The 17,798-nt window shown below is 38.5% G+C and overlaps 3 protein-coding genes across 3 annotated transcripts in view; 1 reads left to right on the top strand and 2 right to left on the bottom strand.

The window, feature by feature from the left end:
• Positions 1 to 4: 4 nt before the first annotated feature.
• On the bottom strand, positions 5 to 11,245 carry cnot11 (CCR4-NOT transcription complex, subunit 11). Its single transcript, XM_081368760.1, has 9 exons — positions 11,208 to 11,245; positions 11,035 to 11,127; positions 9,157 to 9,511; positions 7,136 to 7,300; positions 6,892 to 7,044; positions 6,050 to 6,252; positions 4,780 to 4,982; positions 3,474 to 3,570; positions 5 to 1,424 (listed from the first exon to the last, which is right to left on the bottom strand). Exons 3-9 carry the CDS (start codon positions 9,473 to 9,475, stop codon positions 1,227 to 1,229), a joined length of 1,338 nt encoding a protein of 445 aa, XP_081224886.1. The 5' UTR covers positions 9,476 to 9,511; positions 11,035 to 11,127; positions 11,208 to 11,245; the 3' UTR covers positions 5 to 1,226.
• A 208-nt stretch (positions 11,246 to 11,453) lies between these two features.
• Positions 11,454 to 14,472, top strand: rpl31 (ribosomal protein L31). The gene is made up of 5 exons (XM_081368758.1): positions 11,454 to 11,509; positions 12,062 to 12,162; positions 12,245 to 12,370; positions 14,176 to 14,288; positions 14,401 to 14,472. The coding sequence occupies exons 2-5, from the start codon at positions 12,062 to 12,064 to the stop codon at positions 14,430 to 14,432; spliced, it is 372 nt and encodes a 123-aa protein (XP_081224884.1). The 5' UTR covers positions 11,454 to 11,509; the 3' UTR covers positions 14,433 to 14,472.
• A 3-nt stretch (positions 14,473 to 14,475) lies between these two features.
• tbc1d8 (TBC1 domain family member 8) overlaps positions 14,476 to 17,798 on the bottom strand; it is a 52,362-nt gene continuing 49,039 nt past the window's right edge. Inside the window, exon 20 of the mRNA XM_081368748.1 lies at positions 14,476 to 17,080. Coding sequence (XP_081224874.1) covers positions 16,748 to 17,080 — 333 coding nt within the window. The 3' untranslated portion in view covers positions 14,476 to 16,747. The remainder of the gene's footprint in view (positions 17,081 to 17,798) is intronic.

The following is a 17,798-nucleotide window of genomic DNA, read 5'->3' as shown; positions in this document are numbered from 1 at the left end:
GTGATTGTGCTTGTTTCGCATTTCATTATCTGATAATAAAACTCATTTCAGATGAGAACTATTATATGTTAATCCAGCTTTACTCGTATACATACAGTAGTACACTCAAATAAAGTAATATACTATTAGGTAACAGTTTACAATGAGGTCCCATTAGTTAATGCATTAACTAGCAATGAGCAATGCATCTGTTACAGTGTTTATTAATCTTTAATCAATAGAAAAGTACCTTTAGCCTACATATGGGCATTTTAAAGTCTAATATATTCTAATTAATTTTTGCAGTCTAACCTCATAATCCAGATTACACACACTGAAAAAAAAGAGTAATAACACTTTTATAATGGTTTATATCGACCTCAAATATAAAAAATCCTGTCATCCATCTCTAAACTGAGGAGCGTGACTAGTGAGACATCACAATATTATATAAACATTAACATTATGACTTGGTCAAGCTGATTCAAAACCATGTGTGATGTGAAAAGATATACAAATAAAATTTGACCTGTTTTATTGCAATGCATGGAAGCTTTAAAAATGATTAGTCTCAAATACTCTGCCATTGTTAACTTAAACATCTCCATTTTAATGTGTGTTGAAAGAACATACATCATTAACACTTTACATAAAGCCTTTATGTATAATGTATTATAAAGATATTCATAATGTTCGCTGCAATGCATTGTATATTTTCAGAGTTAAATGTAGCATAATATTTCCGAAATTGGTAGTTTGTTTTATTATACTTTCTAAAGGTGTAACAATGAATAGATAAGGATTATAACGGTGGTTATTCATGAGACCATACAATGCATTATATGGTGCATAATTAATGCATTAAATTACATATATAATGCATTATATATGAAGGCTTTTGTGTGTTACCCAGACATCCAGATCAAGTTCACATCCAGTTCACATTCCACTCAGCATTATCATCATCGTGTTTATGGCTGAGATAAACGTCAAAATAAAGAACATAAAACCACTTCAAATTCAGCAAAACTGAACTTATTAAAGTTAATGAAGCAGAGGAGTCGAAACATACAATGAAGAACGTGTAAGTAACCACCGCTTTAATGGACGAAAAGAAAAAAACGCATCAGGATCAAAAAAAGGTTGAACATGTCCATGTGGGAAAACATGAGGAAGTTGATACGCTGTGAAGTGAAAGGCTTTCAGAGAGAGACTCAGCTTTAGTCCTGGAGTTCATGCGCTCGCCATCATTTGGCCATCTTGCCCTCGGCCGGCATCTCTCCGTTATCAAGGGTCTTGAGGAGGCGAAACAGGCCCGCGGCCTCACGGATACGACTGAACTCGATGCAGAACGCCTGAACCTCGATGAACAGATCCTGAACGTTGATGATCTTATTCCTGATGAGGGACTGGAGGAAGACGCACACCAGACGCACCAGACGGTTCTTCAGGAGAGGAGAGATCGTGAGAGAGAATGAGCACAAAAATAACAGCACTAGAGCCTCTTTAAAGGGATAGTTCACACACAAATTTAAATTAGCCCATGATTTACTCAACCTCAAGTCATCCTAGGTGTGTATGACATTCTTCTGTCAGACGAATACAATCAGAGTTATATTAAAAAATGTCCTGGCTCTTCCAAGCTTTATAATGGCAGTGAATGGGTGTTTCTGTTTTGAAGTCCATAAAAGTGCATCTATAAAAGTGCATCTATCCATCATAAAAGTGCATCTGTCCATCATTAAAGTGCATCTGTCCATCATAAAAGTGCATCTATCCATCATTAAAGTGCATCTATCCATCATTAAAGTGCATCTATCCATCATAAAAGTGCATCTATCCATCATTAAAGTGCATCTATCCATCTTTAAAGTGCATCTATCCATCATTAAAGTGCATCTATCCATCATAAAAGTGCATCTATCCATCATTAAAGTGCATCTATCCATCTTTAAAGTGCATCTATCCATCATAAAAGTGCACCTATCCATCATTAAAGTGCATCTATCCATCATTAAAGTGCACCTATCCATCATTAAAGTGCATCTATCCATCATTAAAGTGCATCTGTCCATCATTAAAGTGCATCTATCCATCATTAAAGTGCATCTATCCATCATAAAAGTGCATCTATCCATCATTAAAGTGCATCTATCCATCATTAAAGTGCATCTATCCATCTTTAAAGTGCATCTGTCCATCATTAAAGTGCATCTATCCATCATTAAAGTGCATCTATCCATCATTAAAGTGCATCTATCCATCATAAAAGTGCATCTATCCATCATAAAAGTGCACCTATCCATCATTAAAGTGCATCTATCCATCATTAAAGTGCATCTATCCATCATTAAAGTGCATCTATCCATCTTTAAAGTGCATCTATCCATCATTAAAGTGCATCTATCCATCATTAAAGTGCATCTATCCATCATTAAAGTGCATCTATCCATCATTAAAGTGCATCTATCTGTCATAAAAGTGCATCTATCCATCATAAAAGTGCATCTATCCATCATTAAAGTGCATCTATCCATCATTAAAGTGCATCTATCCATCATTAAAGTGCATCTATCCATCATTAAAGTGCATCTATCCATCATAAAAGTGCATCTATCCATCATTAAAGTACATCTATCCATCATAAAAGTGCATCTATCCATCATTAAAGTGCATCTATCATCATAAAAGTGCATCTAAGAAAATTATCCACTTAAAACTGTATAAAGTAGTAAAATAACTACCTTTTATAAGAACAGCATTCATTTGAAAAAGAATATTTTGTAACATTATAAATGTCTTTACTGTTACTTCTGATCAATTTAAAGCTGCAGTCGGCAAGTCTGGCAGATTGGTTGACTTAGCCAAAATTTTGAATGTTTACAACTCTCATGCCCCTCCCCCACTACCAACGAGCACCCGCCCATCGAGCTCGTGCTCGTCAGTGTGTGTATACCTGATTTTCTGTGAACGCGTCCGTCTCTTCAGCGTCGATCAACACCATGGACTCGGAGGTAGGCTGCCCTGGCTAATATACCCATAGATAGCAATAACCGAGGAATTGGAAGCTTGTTAGTAGATTTTCTCTCCGCCATCACGCTTCGTACAATCTTCAGGCGAACTTCAGGCGTGTCGTGTGCATGTGATATTGTAACGTGTGCGTCTGCGCGAGGGAGAGGGGATCTGTGGCGTGTGCACGACCTGTGATTGACAGTCAGATCTCACACCCCCCTGCGCTGAATGGACCCGATGATCCGGGAGCGGTGGATTTTTGCAAAACAAATAACACGCTCCAGGTGGAGTTAGAAGCTCAGGTTTTTTTCTAAAACCACCTTATTTATGTTGTTCTGTCGGATTATAGTGTCAATTTCACTGAATTTGATCAAAAAATTTTTGCCGACGGCAGCTTTAATGCGTCTTTTGTTGTATTCAATTTCTATACATAAAAGCATTAACAGTTGCTCACACAGATGCATGATGGTCCGTGTGTTTACCTGCATGTATTTGTCTTTGATCTGCTCACATGTGGAGATGCAGTTGGAGATGTAGAGATGGATGAACTCAGGAGGAAGATCCACCGCTGTCGTTAACCTACAACACACACACACACACACACACACACACACACATACTGAGTGCAGGGTTCGTACACACACTGAAACTCCAGGATTTTCAAGCACTCCTTTTTTGGTTTTGAAGGACTACAATCAGAGATCGCACTTATCAAACAATATCGTTAAGATTTTGTTTAACTTAAATTACAGATGTAAGGTATCCAGACTCAGAGTGTTTTATTTAGTGCCATGTCAGCATTCCAAGCTATTTTCATGGCAAAAATATAATTACAAAAATACAAATATCACATAAATATAATAAAAACCAAACAAACAAAAGCAGCAAGATTTTTTAAATTAACATATGATAAAAAAAAAAAAATCCCAAACCTTTTCAGGCGTAATCTTACTAAATAAGTCCTTAAGTGAGGTATCCTCATAAAAGAGCATTCTACTTGTATTAAGTCCAGGACAATCTAATAAAATATGTTTATAAGGTATCAAAAACACAACTTACAACGTATTTAATAGTATATAGTTTATAATGGCTATTATTGTTCAGTAAATAATATTTTACATTATAGTGTTGGCGTACTTCGTATCGAGAAAAGGTTTGATGGGGGTTTATCAGACGTGTTCATTTTGTGGGAAAATATTACATTAGTGTTTTTTTATGAAAAAATTACATTTCATATAAATTGTATTTAAATAAGTCAAGCACTTTTCAAGTACCTCTTCACACATATGGCTGTTTTCAAGGGTTTTCCAGGACTTAAATATCAAAAAGTCAAACTCAAGTACTCAAGTACCCTGTGAATGAAACGCTTACACACAACACACACATCCACAGACGAAACAATCGAGATTTTTACGCTCCACCCTGTCTTTTTATTCTCTAGCTGATGGTGGCAGTATATCATTCGACTGTGACGTCACTGTTAATTGGATCATTTACGGGTGGATAGTAGAAATGTTTGGACCGATTTACCCAACGTTACTTCCTCTGGTGGAACATTTTTGTTCCAATTTGTTCTATTTTAGTTTGTTAACATTCATTATTACCCCATTGGACTACTATTTTCTCTTGCTTATTTAAATCCCTAGACATTATGTTTAGTTTTTTTTTCTTTAATAAATAATCTTGCAATGCAAACCGTTGGTTTGTGTGTGTACTCCTCTTTATGTTGCGGTCGGGAACTCACTGTCCTGCCACGAACATGGTCCGAGAAAGAGTTTAACGCTGTACCTGTTGACCACCTCCATGGAGTGCAGTGACATGTCCATGTTGACCAGGACAGAGAAATACTCCGTGATCTGGTTGGATGACATGAGCTTCAGGAGCATCTCAATGGCCACTAGAGGGTTGTTCTCAACCAGGTCCGGTAGTTTGGCTGGTGTCAGTCCAATATGGTAAACCAGCTTAGGATCCTTCTCTAGTTCACCAAGCAGCTGACGAGAGAGAGAGAGAGAGAGAGAGAGAGAGAGAGAATTTATTTTTTTTTTTTTTTTTACTTTAAAATCACTTTATTTACAAAAACATTAAAGAGATAACATTTTCAGTAAAAAGCTCAAATAAAAAAATAAAAAAAGCAGCTGGAAAGGAGCGCCAGTGGATTTAAAAAAACAGAGTCTCAAGACGTGAAATAGCATCTTAGAAACTAGGGCTGTGCAATTAATTGAATTTCGTGAATTTCCGACTCCTAAACGCGAGAGTGTAGTTTCGACGCTTGCCTTGTCCTGTCCAACCCATTTTGAGAGAGAGAGAGAGAGAGAGAGAGAGAGAGAGAGAGAGAGAGAGAGAAAGAGAGAGAAAGAGAGAGAGAGAGAGAGAGAGAGAAGAGAGAGAGAGAGAGAGAGAGAGAGAGAGAGAGAGAGAGAGAGAGAGAGAGAGAGAGAGAGAGAGAGAGAGAGAGAGAGAGAGAGAGAAGACGCAGCGCCGCTGAACACTCACGCGGTTTGTGAAATTGTGTCTTGGAGAAAGTTTTAAAATGACTGATTTGATTTTATAATCTGTGTGGATTAATTTAGGATACTCATACAATCTACATGCTAAAGTGAATCAATGTTTGTGGGGGAATTTCCCGCATTATAAGCGGGAATTATTAAAATACTTATTGAAGTATTATCTATTATATTATTTATTTTAATAGTTCAAAAAGTACAATAAATGTTCAAATTTAGTTTTTTTAAGAACTGTTGAAAGGTGTCTCTTTAATAAATGCAATACGTTCCCAAAGTCATGTGAAATAATCGTTTTACATAATCATGATTTCAATACTGACCAAAATAATCGTTTATGATTTTTCCCTTAATCGAGCAGCCCTATTAAAAACGCAAATTCTTTGTTCTGCTGAACAAAAAAGAAGATATTTTGAAGAATGTCTTCAAAATATCTTCTTTTTGAAGAGAACCATTTCTTTTCATTGTCACAAACATGTCTAAATAATGCAAGCAACCCCTTCATAACTGGGGTGAGATGTGAGCTGGACATGACTGTGTTTTGTGATGTGGTGTACCTGCGTTTGCTGTGCCGCTGATAATGGACTCTTGAAGGCTTTGGCCATGATGCGCTTGATCTCCACTCCTGTGCCGTTCCGCACACACATGGAGCGATCCCACTGAATCCGATGATCCGGTTCACACGGGTTGAGCCAGGACAGCTCATCCTCACACACCAGAAGAGGCGGAGCGGGCCGGATAAACTCGGGACGAAAGTGGCCTGACAGAGAACCAGACGGGACAGAAAAGACCTGTTTAACCGTTGCATCACAATAAAACAAACTAAACACTAGGGGTGTAACAATCATGTCACAATATATCGCAATACAAAAATGCAACAAAATGCATCATGTATAGTTCACCCAAAATAAAAATTACTGTGTGAGAAAAATTCAAGCTTACAGAGTTTTAGTGTCAGTACTACATTAAACTACATGCTATATATAATGTTGAATATAATGTATAATAATGCAATGGGGGAATATTTGTGTGTCCTGATAATGCCAAATGTCTGATGTTACCAGTAAAAAGGGTCTTACATTATTTTAAATATATCTAGTCAGAGTGAAATCATATTCGTCTAAAATAATTCTGTATTTTCAGCTTCAGAATCATGAATATTGTTATTCTGGTGTCTCTATTGTCCTGTGCTTTGGGTTTCCAGCACCAAGTCCAAGACTATTCATTTACACACACAATGTAATATCAAAGTTAGCATTTTAATCAACAGTTCATTTTCTGTTAACCTTATATCATATGTCTTGGAGTATCGCAATAATATCATATCGTGAGTTCAGTATCGTGATATGTGACATGAGGGTCTCGTTACACCCCTACTAAACATCAGCCTCACACTCACTCTCCAGAGGAGGACGAGGTCCAGTCACCAGAGACTCTGTGATCTGATTGGCCACGGAGCTGTCGAAGCCCGAGTTGGAGGAGTCTGGATCTGGGTCGCTAAGCAGGCTGGGAAAACTGGCCTTACTCTGAGTGGGCAGCTCCGACTGACGCTCTGAAAGAAAAGACACAAGATGTGAATCTTCATTTTTGGGTGAACTAACGCTTCAAGCCTTATATAACTGCATCTGTAGTTTGCCTCGTACCAGCGAGTGCCAGCTGGAGTCCGCTGATGTCGATGGTCTGTGGCGTGGCGCTCACGTCCATGGAGGACACCTGTCTCGGCGTCTTCTTGAAGAGATCTCGGGGCGGCGCGAGCATCAGCTGTGAGAGGAAGAACTTCTCCGGCAGTGTGATGGGAGGAAGAAAGCCTGCAGGGAACAATTTACAGTCACAATTATGCATTTGGCAGATGTTTTTTATCCAAAGCGACTTACATTGCATTTAAAGATACACATTTATATTCTTATCAATTCTTTCTTTCCCTGGGAATCGAACCCGTGACCTTGGCGTTGCAAGTGTCAACGCTCTACTGTTTGAACTACAGGAAACATTATATTTATTTATATTTACAAAATATTTATTTCTATGGCGCTTTATATACAATACATATCGTTTTAAAGCAGCTTCTGCAAATTCAGCTGTAAAGCAGCTCTAAAAAGACTATTAATTCAGATCTATTCAGTTCAATAACAGTTATTAAGTTATATAGTTTAATTCAGAGTTTAATTCAGCTCTACAGAAGAGAATAGTGTCATTATTCAGGTCAATTCAGATACAGTATATAAGACTTTTAGAGGAAGACTTTTCATAAAACCACTGAAAGTAAACTTATTTTACAAAATTTTCACTCAATTTAAAAATGTTTTGTGTCTATTCTGGATGAGATATATATATATATATATATATGAAAAACTGGCCATATATGAAGAGTTCCGATGCAAAAGCCTCTAAGTGCCATCTGAAATTTTCTTCTAGAATGATCATTTTTATAAAGCTTGTATATTTAAGTTAAGTGATTTCACTTAAATGACAATTAATAGGTAATTTTTTATTGCCATTTAAGTGAAATTATTGAACTTAAATATACAAGCTTTATAAAAATGATAATTTTAGAAGAAAATTTCAGATGGCACTTGCTTTTGCATCTGAACTCTTCATATATATATATATATATATATATATATATATATATATATATATATATATATATATATATATATATATATATATATATATATATATATATATATATATATATAGCTCGACATTAACATCAGCCAAATGCGTGCGTTACTCTTCAGGGTAAGTGGACTTGCGTACGGCCGTCTGCCGGAAACTAGTTATTTTAGTCGATAAAGTTTTAAATATAAATATTTTTCTTACACGAACGCATCGCTTCACTTCAGAAGGCCTTTATTAACCCCCGCAGAGCCGTTTCGAGCACTTTAATCATGAATACATGCGCTTTGAAGGACTTCCAAAAACCCATTCACTCCCATTATAAAGCTTGGAAGAACCAGGACTTTTTTTTTAACATAACTCCTGATTGTATTCGTCTGAAAGAAGAATGTCACATAGGCCAACACCTAGGATGACTTCAGGGTGAGTAAATCATGGGGTAATTTTTTGGTTGAACTATCTCTTTAAAGGGATACTTCACCGATTAGCATTAAGCTTTGTATCAGTAGAAACCCTTTCGAATAGACGTGCTTCCCTCCCTCATGTCCCCCTGAGACGAGAGATTTCTGTGTTGTGTGTCTGGGAAAAAAAACTCAGATGATGCAAAAATCGTCATTTATCGTCATCTGAGGCTTTTCTATCCAGAGGCGAAAGACTCCAGCCAGTAGGAGGAGCTGTCCCGCATGTCTTCAACCCGCCCATAGGGGGATCTCACCATAAAACGCTGTCTTTTCAGTTTCGAGTCGACTAGTAGCCTAGCTGTATCATTTCTCCCAATACTGCCCTCTGTAACCGGTAGGCGTGTCTTGGGAGTGTCCTCGTAGGGCAGCGAAGCAAGTGCATTCTGAGAGTTGTTGTCTTTCATCCACATGAGCCAAAAATACATTTTCTGGCTTTTCTCAGTCTAGAAGGCACCAACTTCTACAATAATCTCACATTTCTACTATATAAATGACCCAATCTAAATACACATTCATCTTTCCATCTTTCCATGATGCAAGACAAACACAACTAGGAGAGGAGGAGGAGGAGGAGGAGGACGTACCTGAGAGCGGTTTCTCCTGCTCCTCTCCGGCGGGCGATGGGTTTAGCAGGTGCGCAAACACCGCGGCGAAGGGGTTAGCGGCCAGCGGCTCGGTGCGGTACATCTCCCACAGCAGGTACAGCGCCGTGAGCCTCTGCGGGGCGCTGGGCAGCAGGTCGGGCTGCTGCAGCAACATCACCAGAACCGAGCCCACACGGAAGTGCTCGGCCTTCCCGAAGCAGTGGTGGAAGGCGGTGGACAGCTGCTCGAAGCTGTTGCTGCAGGCGTCCTCCGACATGATGCCCAGCAGGTTCGACAGCTCTTTAGGAGCCAGCGTCATGATGCTTCTGTCACACAGGCCACTGGATCAGGAGGACTAGGAAGAGACACACAACAGTAGATGAAGTCAAGTCAGCATGAAATGATGTATATATGAGTGAAACGCTTCTCAAACAAGAATAAATGTGGGCGGGGCTTGATTTTGATTGGATGGTTGTGGTTTGCTATTGGTGGATCTCATGTGAGTGACAGGTTGTTGCTCCGCCCACATCATCAGAGAAGAGAAGAGATGCTGCAAGAGGACGTTATTCTGATTCAAGATTATGAGGAACATCAATTTAAAACAATGATGTGCACAGATTAATCATTTCTATAAAAAAAACTGAAAAATTCCATATAAAAATAAGAATAGTCAATTAGTGACTTTAAACTAGATCTACGACACTTCATGAGTTTGATTCAGAAAGTAAAGTCTAATCCTGTAAAGCCTGACATACAAAATAATAGTTTTTTTTTTTGTTTAAATGGAAGTTTATTGAACCTTTAGACAAAATATAAAAGAAAATCTAACAGAAATACATGTTTTTTGTTGAGAATCATATTTGATACACCAGGCTTTTATGGCTCATATAATATGATATTAGTGAGACTAAAGAGGAAAAATACCGCAGTTTTATTTAGAGATTAAAACTGCGCAAAAATATGCAATTTTGTTGCAGATGCTGATATTTACTGTATATGGCCAAAAAGTAAGATGAAATTCTGATGCTTGTAATGCAAATCAATGAGAACGTTATAACAGTATAGCAGATACATAAAATGCATTTAATATCAATATCAGCCAATAATATGTCTTAGTCAGATGATATTTAAATGCTTAGTTTTATGATCTGATATTTAATATGATATTTAATCTGATCTGATATTTAAATGCTTAGTTTTATAAGCTCTGTAGGTTTAAAACATAAAAATGCAATACAATGATGATTGAGAGACCTTCCTCAAAAGCCTAATGATCATATTTGATACTCATGATTTTTCTAATAAATGATGTCTGGATAATTTCTTAACACTACAGTAGTCAACATTTGAAGTGGATCAAAACCTTTCATCAAAGTTATAAGTTAACGTTACATGAATTCTGAGATTCTTGAGAACAACTTGATGAACTTTTTTGATCCACTTCAAATGTTGACTAACGTTACTGTAAGTTGCTTCAGTATCGTTGAAATATTACTAAAAATATAAAAGTTTTTCTAATGTTTACTTTGAGCTGAAGGAGGACGTTTGTACAATTATATTAAAAGCCTTTTTACTTGCTAAAGAAGTCTAAACTATCAATCAGACGACAGAAGTTTGATCATGTTGATCATTTATAGGCCTTAGAAATGTGCTACAAATATGATGCCAACGGTTTTATGAGGTTAATCCATTTATTGTAACTTACAGTAACTGTTATATTCGAATTATTTCACAACATTTCTCATCTTAATGAAACACATCAGTCGAGCCTCAAATACTACACGCAGTTTTATTTTTTACTTACTAAACTCCTGAAACTGCTGTCTATTTAGGGAACTCTGTAGGTTTTGTGACACAGTCAGTAACAACAACATTTACCTGAGTGGAGCTCATTGATACCGTCCCGTCAGCTCATGAATATTCATTAAAAGACCAGACGCGGTGACGCTCCAGTGCCGATATAACGCTTATCTGAGAGATTTTACAGGTTAATGTTTTAATCATTAGTCTATTTCTATTGTATAATCTGAATCTTCTTCACTTCCACTCACTCATAACCGTCGCGGTTGTCGGTAAGCGCTTCCTGTGCGCCGAACGGATTTATGGGAAATGTAGTTTAAAAAATTAATACGGCAATCAAATAAAATCAAAAACTGCGTTCTAAAATAAAAGCTTTGTATTATTATCATAAGCATAATATTCACTCATATATATATATATATATATAAGTTACGTCATTAAAAAAAAACAAGGACAACTCAACAACGTATAATGACCCGGATGTGAATGTGTATTCCGCCTTGAATGTGACCCATAATCCACCGCTCTTCCTTTCCCACTTTCATCGTACAGAGTGAGTATCTTCCTCCCGTTTATCGTCTATAAATCCAGCATCATCCGCGTTATTAAACACTAATAATGCAGTTTAATGTCACATTTGAGTGTACAGACACATTATGGATCACTGGGATGCGTTTTGGCGTGTTTAAGACGCTGATGTGAGTGATTAAAGACTAAATGCTAACGCGTCCCGTGAGCGAATGAGACGCAAAACGATAAAGCGGTAAACTGCAGAATTACACTGATTTCAACCGGGTAAACTGTGTTTTAACGCGATCAAACCGTCAATAAAGTTACATACATGAGTAATCATGACAATAGTTAGTCAATTCTTGCACTATGTAGTTCGTGATTGTGTGATTAACAGTTGTGTGTCTCTCGTCCAATCAGAGTTTAGTCTCAGAACTGTATGTTCTAGTTCTCTAGGGTTTTACAATGAGAAATGAAGTCAGCATTGGTTGTTATTGGTGTGTTTTGGTTAATGAGTGACGTGTATCCAGTGATGTGATGCATGAATATCCAGTGTGTGATTGTGTTGTGTTGATATATGTGTGTGTTTTTGCAGATGGCACCTAAGAAGGGCGAGAAGAAGAAGGGCCGCTCCGCCATCAATGAGGTTGTGACGCGTGAATACACCATCAACATCCACAAGCGCATCCATGGCATGTAAGTGACACCTGGAGCGAGTGAACGCGCACCTGTAACTCGCCCTGGAGGATTAACACACATCTCTGCTCCTCTCTTCCAGCTCTTTCAAGAGGAGAGCTCCTCGAGCGCTGAAGGAGATCCGCAAGTTTGCGGTGAAGGAGATGGGCACGCCTGATGTTCGCATCGATACCCGTCTCAACAAGGCCGTGTGGGCTAAAGGTGTCAGGTGAGACGGTCTCGGCGGTTCTGTTGCGTTCTTATGGCTCTCATTCCCGCTAATAACACTAAAATGCCTTCGGTCTGAGTCGAGCCTGTAGTTTGAGCTGGGCTTCAGGCCTGGTTTCACAGACAGGGTTTATATTAAGCCAGGATTAGGACATTTAAGTAGTGTTTGTAAATGTGTCTTGGGGAAAACATCACGGGTGTGCAACACAATGGCAGTGACGTATGTTCAGATCTCAGTGAAAGTTGCGTTCAGTTAAAGCGGCTCAAACGTGCATTATAGTCTGGGACTAGATTAAGCCTTGTCTGTGAAACCAGGTGTAGATCCAGCATAAACTCCGGCACAACCCGCATGTTTTTAACCGTTCAAGACAGATGTCACGACCTGATCCTCTCAGCGATTGGCTGACGCCTGCAATTCTCACTTGATATTTGCATAAAGAAACTTTATCACGCTCTCTGCCGTTATTATGCGTGTAACTGGCACAGAACCGATCAAGTGTTTTCAGTTAAGTCCTGTCTACGTTGAGTATCATGAATTGTGGGATTGAGAGTGTCAAAACATTGGGGACTATATGCAAAAAAAACACAGACGGCAGCCAATCGAGGGACTTTATGCAAATATCTAGTGAAAAATGCGTGCGTCAGCCAATCGCTGTGAGGTTATGGTAATGACGTCTGTCTTGAACGGTTTAAAACATGCAGGTTGTGCCGGCGTTTATGATTGTTACAGTGCGGAAATCATATTGTTCATACATTTGATGCTTTGCAGTTGTTACACACACACACTGGCCAAAAAAGAAAGTTGCTGTTTGGATTTAAATAGGCAAATGTTTAAGAGTCTATGATTGGATCATTATAGCAGTGATCGTTTCTAGCATGTTTCTATGTTTGGCAACAGTTCTTCTAACCCTGACTGATGGAGTGTGTAGCGCTTCATTTCTTAAACAAGCATGTATGAAGACGCATCATCTTCATCAGACTCATCCTGTGAAAGAGTGAAGAATCATTTTCCACACCTTAAAGTCACTGAAAGTCTTTGGAAAAGCCTGTAAAAGTCCTGCAGAAAGCGATCATAAGGATGTAATGTAACGACGAATTTGTTGACAACTTAGTGTTAACTAATAATTGTTATAAACTGGCACTACCAACAAAATATGAGTGCATTCCTGGAACTGGGCGTCGTTACACTACATCCTTATGATCGCTTTCTGCAGGACTTTTACAGGCTTTTCACAAATCACTGAAGTGACGTCGACGTGCGGGTTAGAGGTAGCATTAGCCGTCAGGCAAGTGTTATTTAAATAAACTCCTGATGTACTTACAAACTTTCCAACGCCTCGTTTTATGAGTACAGAACCTATTTGTGCGACTGTAGAAGTTTGGTGCATTCTGGGCATTATTAGTGCGGTAATTTACCAGATACAGCCTTGGATCCATTAGCGCTGCACTAAACCATCCGGCTGATATCTCTAAATAAGCTCTAACTTTAATAATGTTCGACCAAGGGAATAAAGGCTTCTGGGGGGGGTTTGGCTCGAGGTCATGGTGCAAAGGTTGAAATTACTCCTAACCGTCCCTTTAAAGTCACTGAAATGAGTGCTGGACTCTTGCGTTCTCAATACAAGATCTTGAGTAACATTTATTTCCATCAAGAGGCGCATCAACTTTTCCTCAAATCTCGCCTCAAACATCTGTGGTGTCGACACACACAATTAAACACACTCGCTACAGACACAGGGCATTTTAGCGCTGTCAGACATTCACTATCATGCATCTGGTGCCTAACGTTAGTGTTGTGTTTGTCAGGAACGTGCCGTACCGCATGCGTGTGCGTCTGTCCAGGAAACGCAATGAAGACGAAGATTCTCCAAACAAGCTGTACACACTCGTCACATACGTCCCCGTCACCACGTACAAAGGTGAGGTACTCCGGCACTGCCAGTCGTATGTCTGAGGCTCATTTACTGTCGTTATACGTGTTTGTTCTGCATTGAAAACCCATTTTAAACATTGTGCTCTTTGTGTCCGCAGGTCTTCAGACTGTAAATGTGGATGAAAATTAATTTTCTCTTCATGTCTGTTGGAATAAAAACATAAAAGGATTCTTGTTGTGGATGATTTATTTGTGGCATGTGCAGATATTGAGATAATCAGCAGTACAACATGCGTCACATGTAAACTTGAGATGCATTTGTGCAGCAAACATCATCTTCACTGAAAGCTGTGATTGATTCAGAAAGGCTCGAGGTGAGATTGTGCAGAGAGAGAGTTTGGCAAAGTTTTCAGACGATCTGATTGGTTCCTCCAACCAAGAAAATCATCTAATGCTACATGTTTCCACAGCCACAAAACCGCTGTCAGAAATGGAAACTAGATGCTTCATTTGGATAAACTCACTGTATTATCAGCATCTGAAGAATTAAACATGGTCCCGTTTGGATTTCACAATGCGTGAATGTTTCCTGTGGCACGACAAAACTGAGGATCAGTCACGTGACTTGGTTTTTAAGGCACTTTATGCATCTGAGAGCTGAGAAAAGCCAAGGATGATTGTCAGATTGAAACCGGATCAGTTTGTTCAGACAGTGTCGTCAGGATCTAGCACAGATAGTCAGCTTATTTACTTTGCATATTTCAAATAATAAATACAAAATTAATGAGCATTTGTGGCATGTTGATTACAAAAAATTAATTTTCCCAAAATCTGTTGAAGTGAATCTGTAAATGTTAAAATGCACATCATGTGTTTAACATTATTGAAGAAAAAAAAACATTTTTACAACTTTGTTTCCATCACAATACCATTAAACCAGTTTTAACTGAAGAATTAATGTAAAATTAAATTTTAAAATAAACAATTTCATCAAAACCTTCGTTTTTTGCTTAAAAAAAATGGAAGTGTCAAAATTGGCATCAACTTAAACTGGAATATTCCTATAGACTCAACATGAAATCAAAATTTAGTTTCTTAAAGTAGGCGTGAAATGAACAATCACTGTATCCATTTCTAAATGTGTGATATTGATCTTGCAATATATTTCCTTAAAAAAAAAAAAAAAAAAAAATTGACCTCATACATTTTAATCAAACTGATGAAAACACGCTGGACGCTGCAGCATTTGAGCTTTAACCAGGAATCAGATATCATCATCTGATGTTCAACCGGTAAAATAATCATAATGATCAATATTTCCTTCATGCGAGTCTCGTTTATACAGTCAGTAACATGTAAACAATCCCATCAGACTGAACTCATGCGGTATTTAAAAGCTTACACACTTCAAATGTGAGGAGACTGAAACACATTTCTCACATTTGCCTGGTGTGTGAAGGACACAAGCAGCGTTTCAACACTTTAATACGGGAACAGATCATCTAAATCAGTCACTTTACAGAAAAAGCTTCATTTGTTAACGTCAATAATGAGCAATATATATGACAGCATTCATTAACCTTCGTTAATGTTAGTTCAGTGTTACAGATATGTAGTAAATGCTAAAATTAACTAAGATTAATAAATGCTTTCGAAGTATTAATCATTGTTAATTAATGTTCACAAATGAAACCTGACTGTAAAGCTGTACGGAGGACAGATAAATGTGGCTCAGCTGCGTTAGAGCTACATTAAAGCTTTCAGTGAGGGGAGTCCAGCTCACCCCTGCGGCATCATGGGAGTTTAGACACGCCACACTGCAGAAAATGATGCTCTTTCTTGGTACTTTTGCTTTGGTTTCCAGTACAAAATACCTACACATTCTTAAATCAAGAGACATTTACTAGAGAAGCAAACTGTCTTAAAAGGACAGTTCACCCATAAATGAACATTCTGTCATTATTTACTGTTCTAAACATGCATGAAGTTTATCATGTTGAACATAAAGGAAGATATTGTGAAGATATTAAAACAGTTGCTGGAGATATAGAGAAAAAAATAATAATATGGAAGTCAATATGGACCAGAGACTGTTTGATTAGCAACATTCTTCACTATATCTTCCTTTATGTTCAACATGCATGTTTAGAACAGTAAATAATCATTTTTGGGTGAACTATTGAAGCCTTGTTTTCTGAAAAATCTAAATGAAGTGAGTTTGTGCTTTAAACAAGAGCAAATATCTACTAGTGGAGTCAGAAAAGTCAACTTAATTCAAAAGAAAAGTATTTTTCTGACCCCACTGTCAGATATTTGTAATATTTTAGCCATAAACTCACTTCATTTTGATCCATTTTCATGAATACATTCAGTCATAAAGCTTCTTCTCCAGTAAATGACTCTTGATTTAAGAACGTTTAGATGTTCGTACTGGATGTGTGTGTGCAGTGCGGTGTGGTTTGGTCCTGGCGAGATCAAGGCACACGTGAAAGCGTCGTCTGGACCTCATCGGCTTCCCGTTGCATGCTGGATCATGAGCAGACCGGCGCGCTCCTGATACTGCCGGGCCTTCGCGGACGCGATCCTCGCGCTCAGGTCGACGGGCCGCTCCAGGAAGTTGACCAGAACCTGCTCGGTCAGTAAAGAGGCCAGGATCTGCTCGAAGCTGACGGACCAGTGCGCGTCCGAGTCTCTGGAAGCGTCCTCTGAGTGGTTCCCAGCCTCCCCGATCTGCAGAACCAGACTGGTGACCATCCCGATGGCCTGGAAGAGCTCGGCCTCGCACGGCTCGCCTTGAAACATGCTGTACAGCGTCTTACAAAACTGGATGAACTCCCGCTGGTGAGACGAATCACACACACAACAAGACACTTCTGAGTTATCAGATTCTCAGTAAAAGCTGCTCGACACGACCTCCGTCTGAGTCGCATTTGTGAACACCTTCACAAACTTGTAATGAGAAGCTTTAAAGGAACACTCCGACTTTTTGGGACTTTAGCTTATTCACAGTATCCCCCAGAGTTAGATAAGTCCATACATACCTTTTTCATTTCTGTGCGTTCTAGCTACTAGCTAGTTAGTCACGTTTGTTTTGTTTACGGAACCATCAACAGGGCGTCTCGTGTGCTGCGCTAATCACTCCGCCCAAGTAGCTGTGCTCCTACGCCTAGTGAGAATATAGTTCCCAGTATTTATACGATTAAAAATGGTCTCTGTCTCATATAGCCTTGTTATTTGTACACGCTGTGACTATACAGATCACAACATGTAAATAGGAAAATGTTTGCATTATTTTGTCACTTATTGGGATTAGTATGCTACCATTATCCATTTACATCCAGTCTTTGTGCTAAGCTAGGCTAGCGGTGGGTGCGTCAAATAACACTTACAGAACGCACAGAAATGAAAAGGGTATGTATGGACTTATCTAACTCTGGGGGATACTGTGAATAAGCTAAAGTCCCAAAAAGTCGGTGTGTTCCTTTAAAGGGGTCATCGGATGCCCGTTTTCCACAAGTTGGTATGATTCTTTAGGGTCTTCATGTAAAGTTTGTAA

This window comes from Scardinius erythrophthalmus (genome assembly GCF_964197995.2).
Source record: "Scardinius erythrophthalmus genome assembly, chromosome: 6".
Lineage (NCBI taxonomy): Eukaryota > Metazoa > Chordata > Actinopteri > Cypriniformes > Leuciscidae > Scardinius > Scardinius erythrophthalmus.
Note: the sequence above shows the minus strand (reverse complement) of the source record. Positions and strands in the feature narration are given on the sequence as shown.

Coding starts and splice junctions, on each gene's coding strand:
- cnot11 (XM_081368760.1), bottom strand. CDS start 9,475: ATGACGCTGGCTCCTAAAGAGCTGTCGAACCTGCTGGGCATCATGTCG. Junction 7,301..9,156: donor GCAGGAGAAACCGCTCTCAG/GTACGTCCTCCT, acceptor TGTTCCCTGCAG/GCTTTCTTCCTCCCATCACA. Junction 7,045..7,135: donor ACTCCAGCTGGCACTCGCTG/GTACGAGGCAAA, acceptor CTTTTCTTTCAG/AGCGTCAGTCGGAGCTGCCC.
- rpl31 (XM_081368758.1), top strand. CDS start 12,062: ATGGCACCTAAGAAGGGCGAGAAGAAGAAGGGCCGCTCCGCCATCAAT. Junction 12,163..12,244: donor CACAAGCGCATCCATGGCAT/GTAAGTGACACC, acceptor CCTCTCTTCCAG/CTCTTTCAAGAGGAGAGCTC. Junction 12,371..14,175: donor GTGTGGGCTAAAGGTGTCAG/GTGAGACGGTCT, acceptor TGTGTTTGTCAG/GAACGTGCCGTACCGCATGC.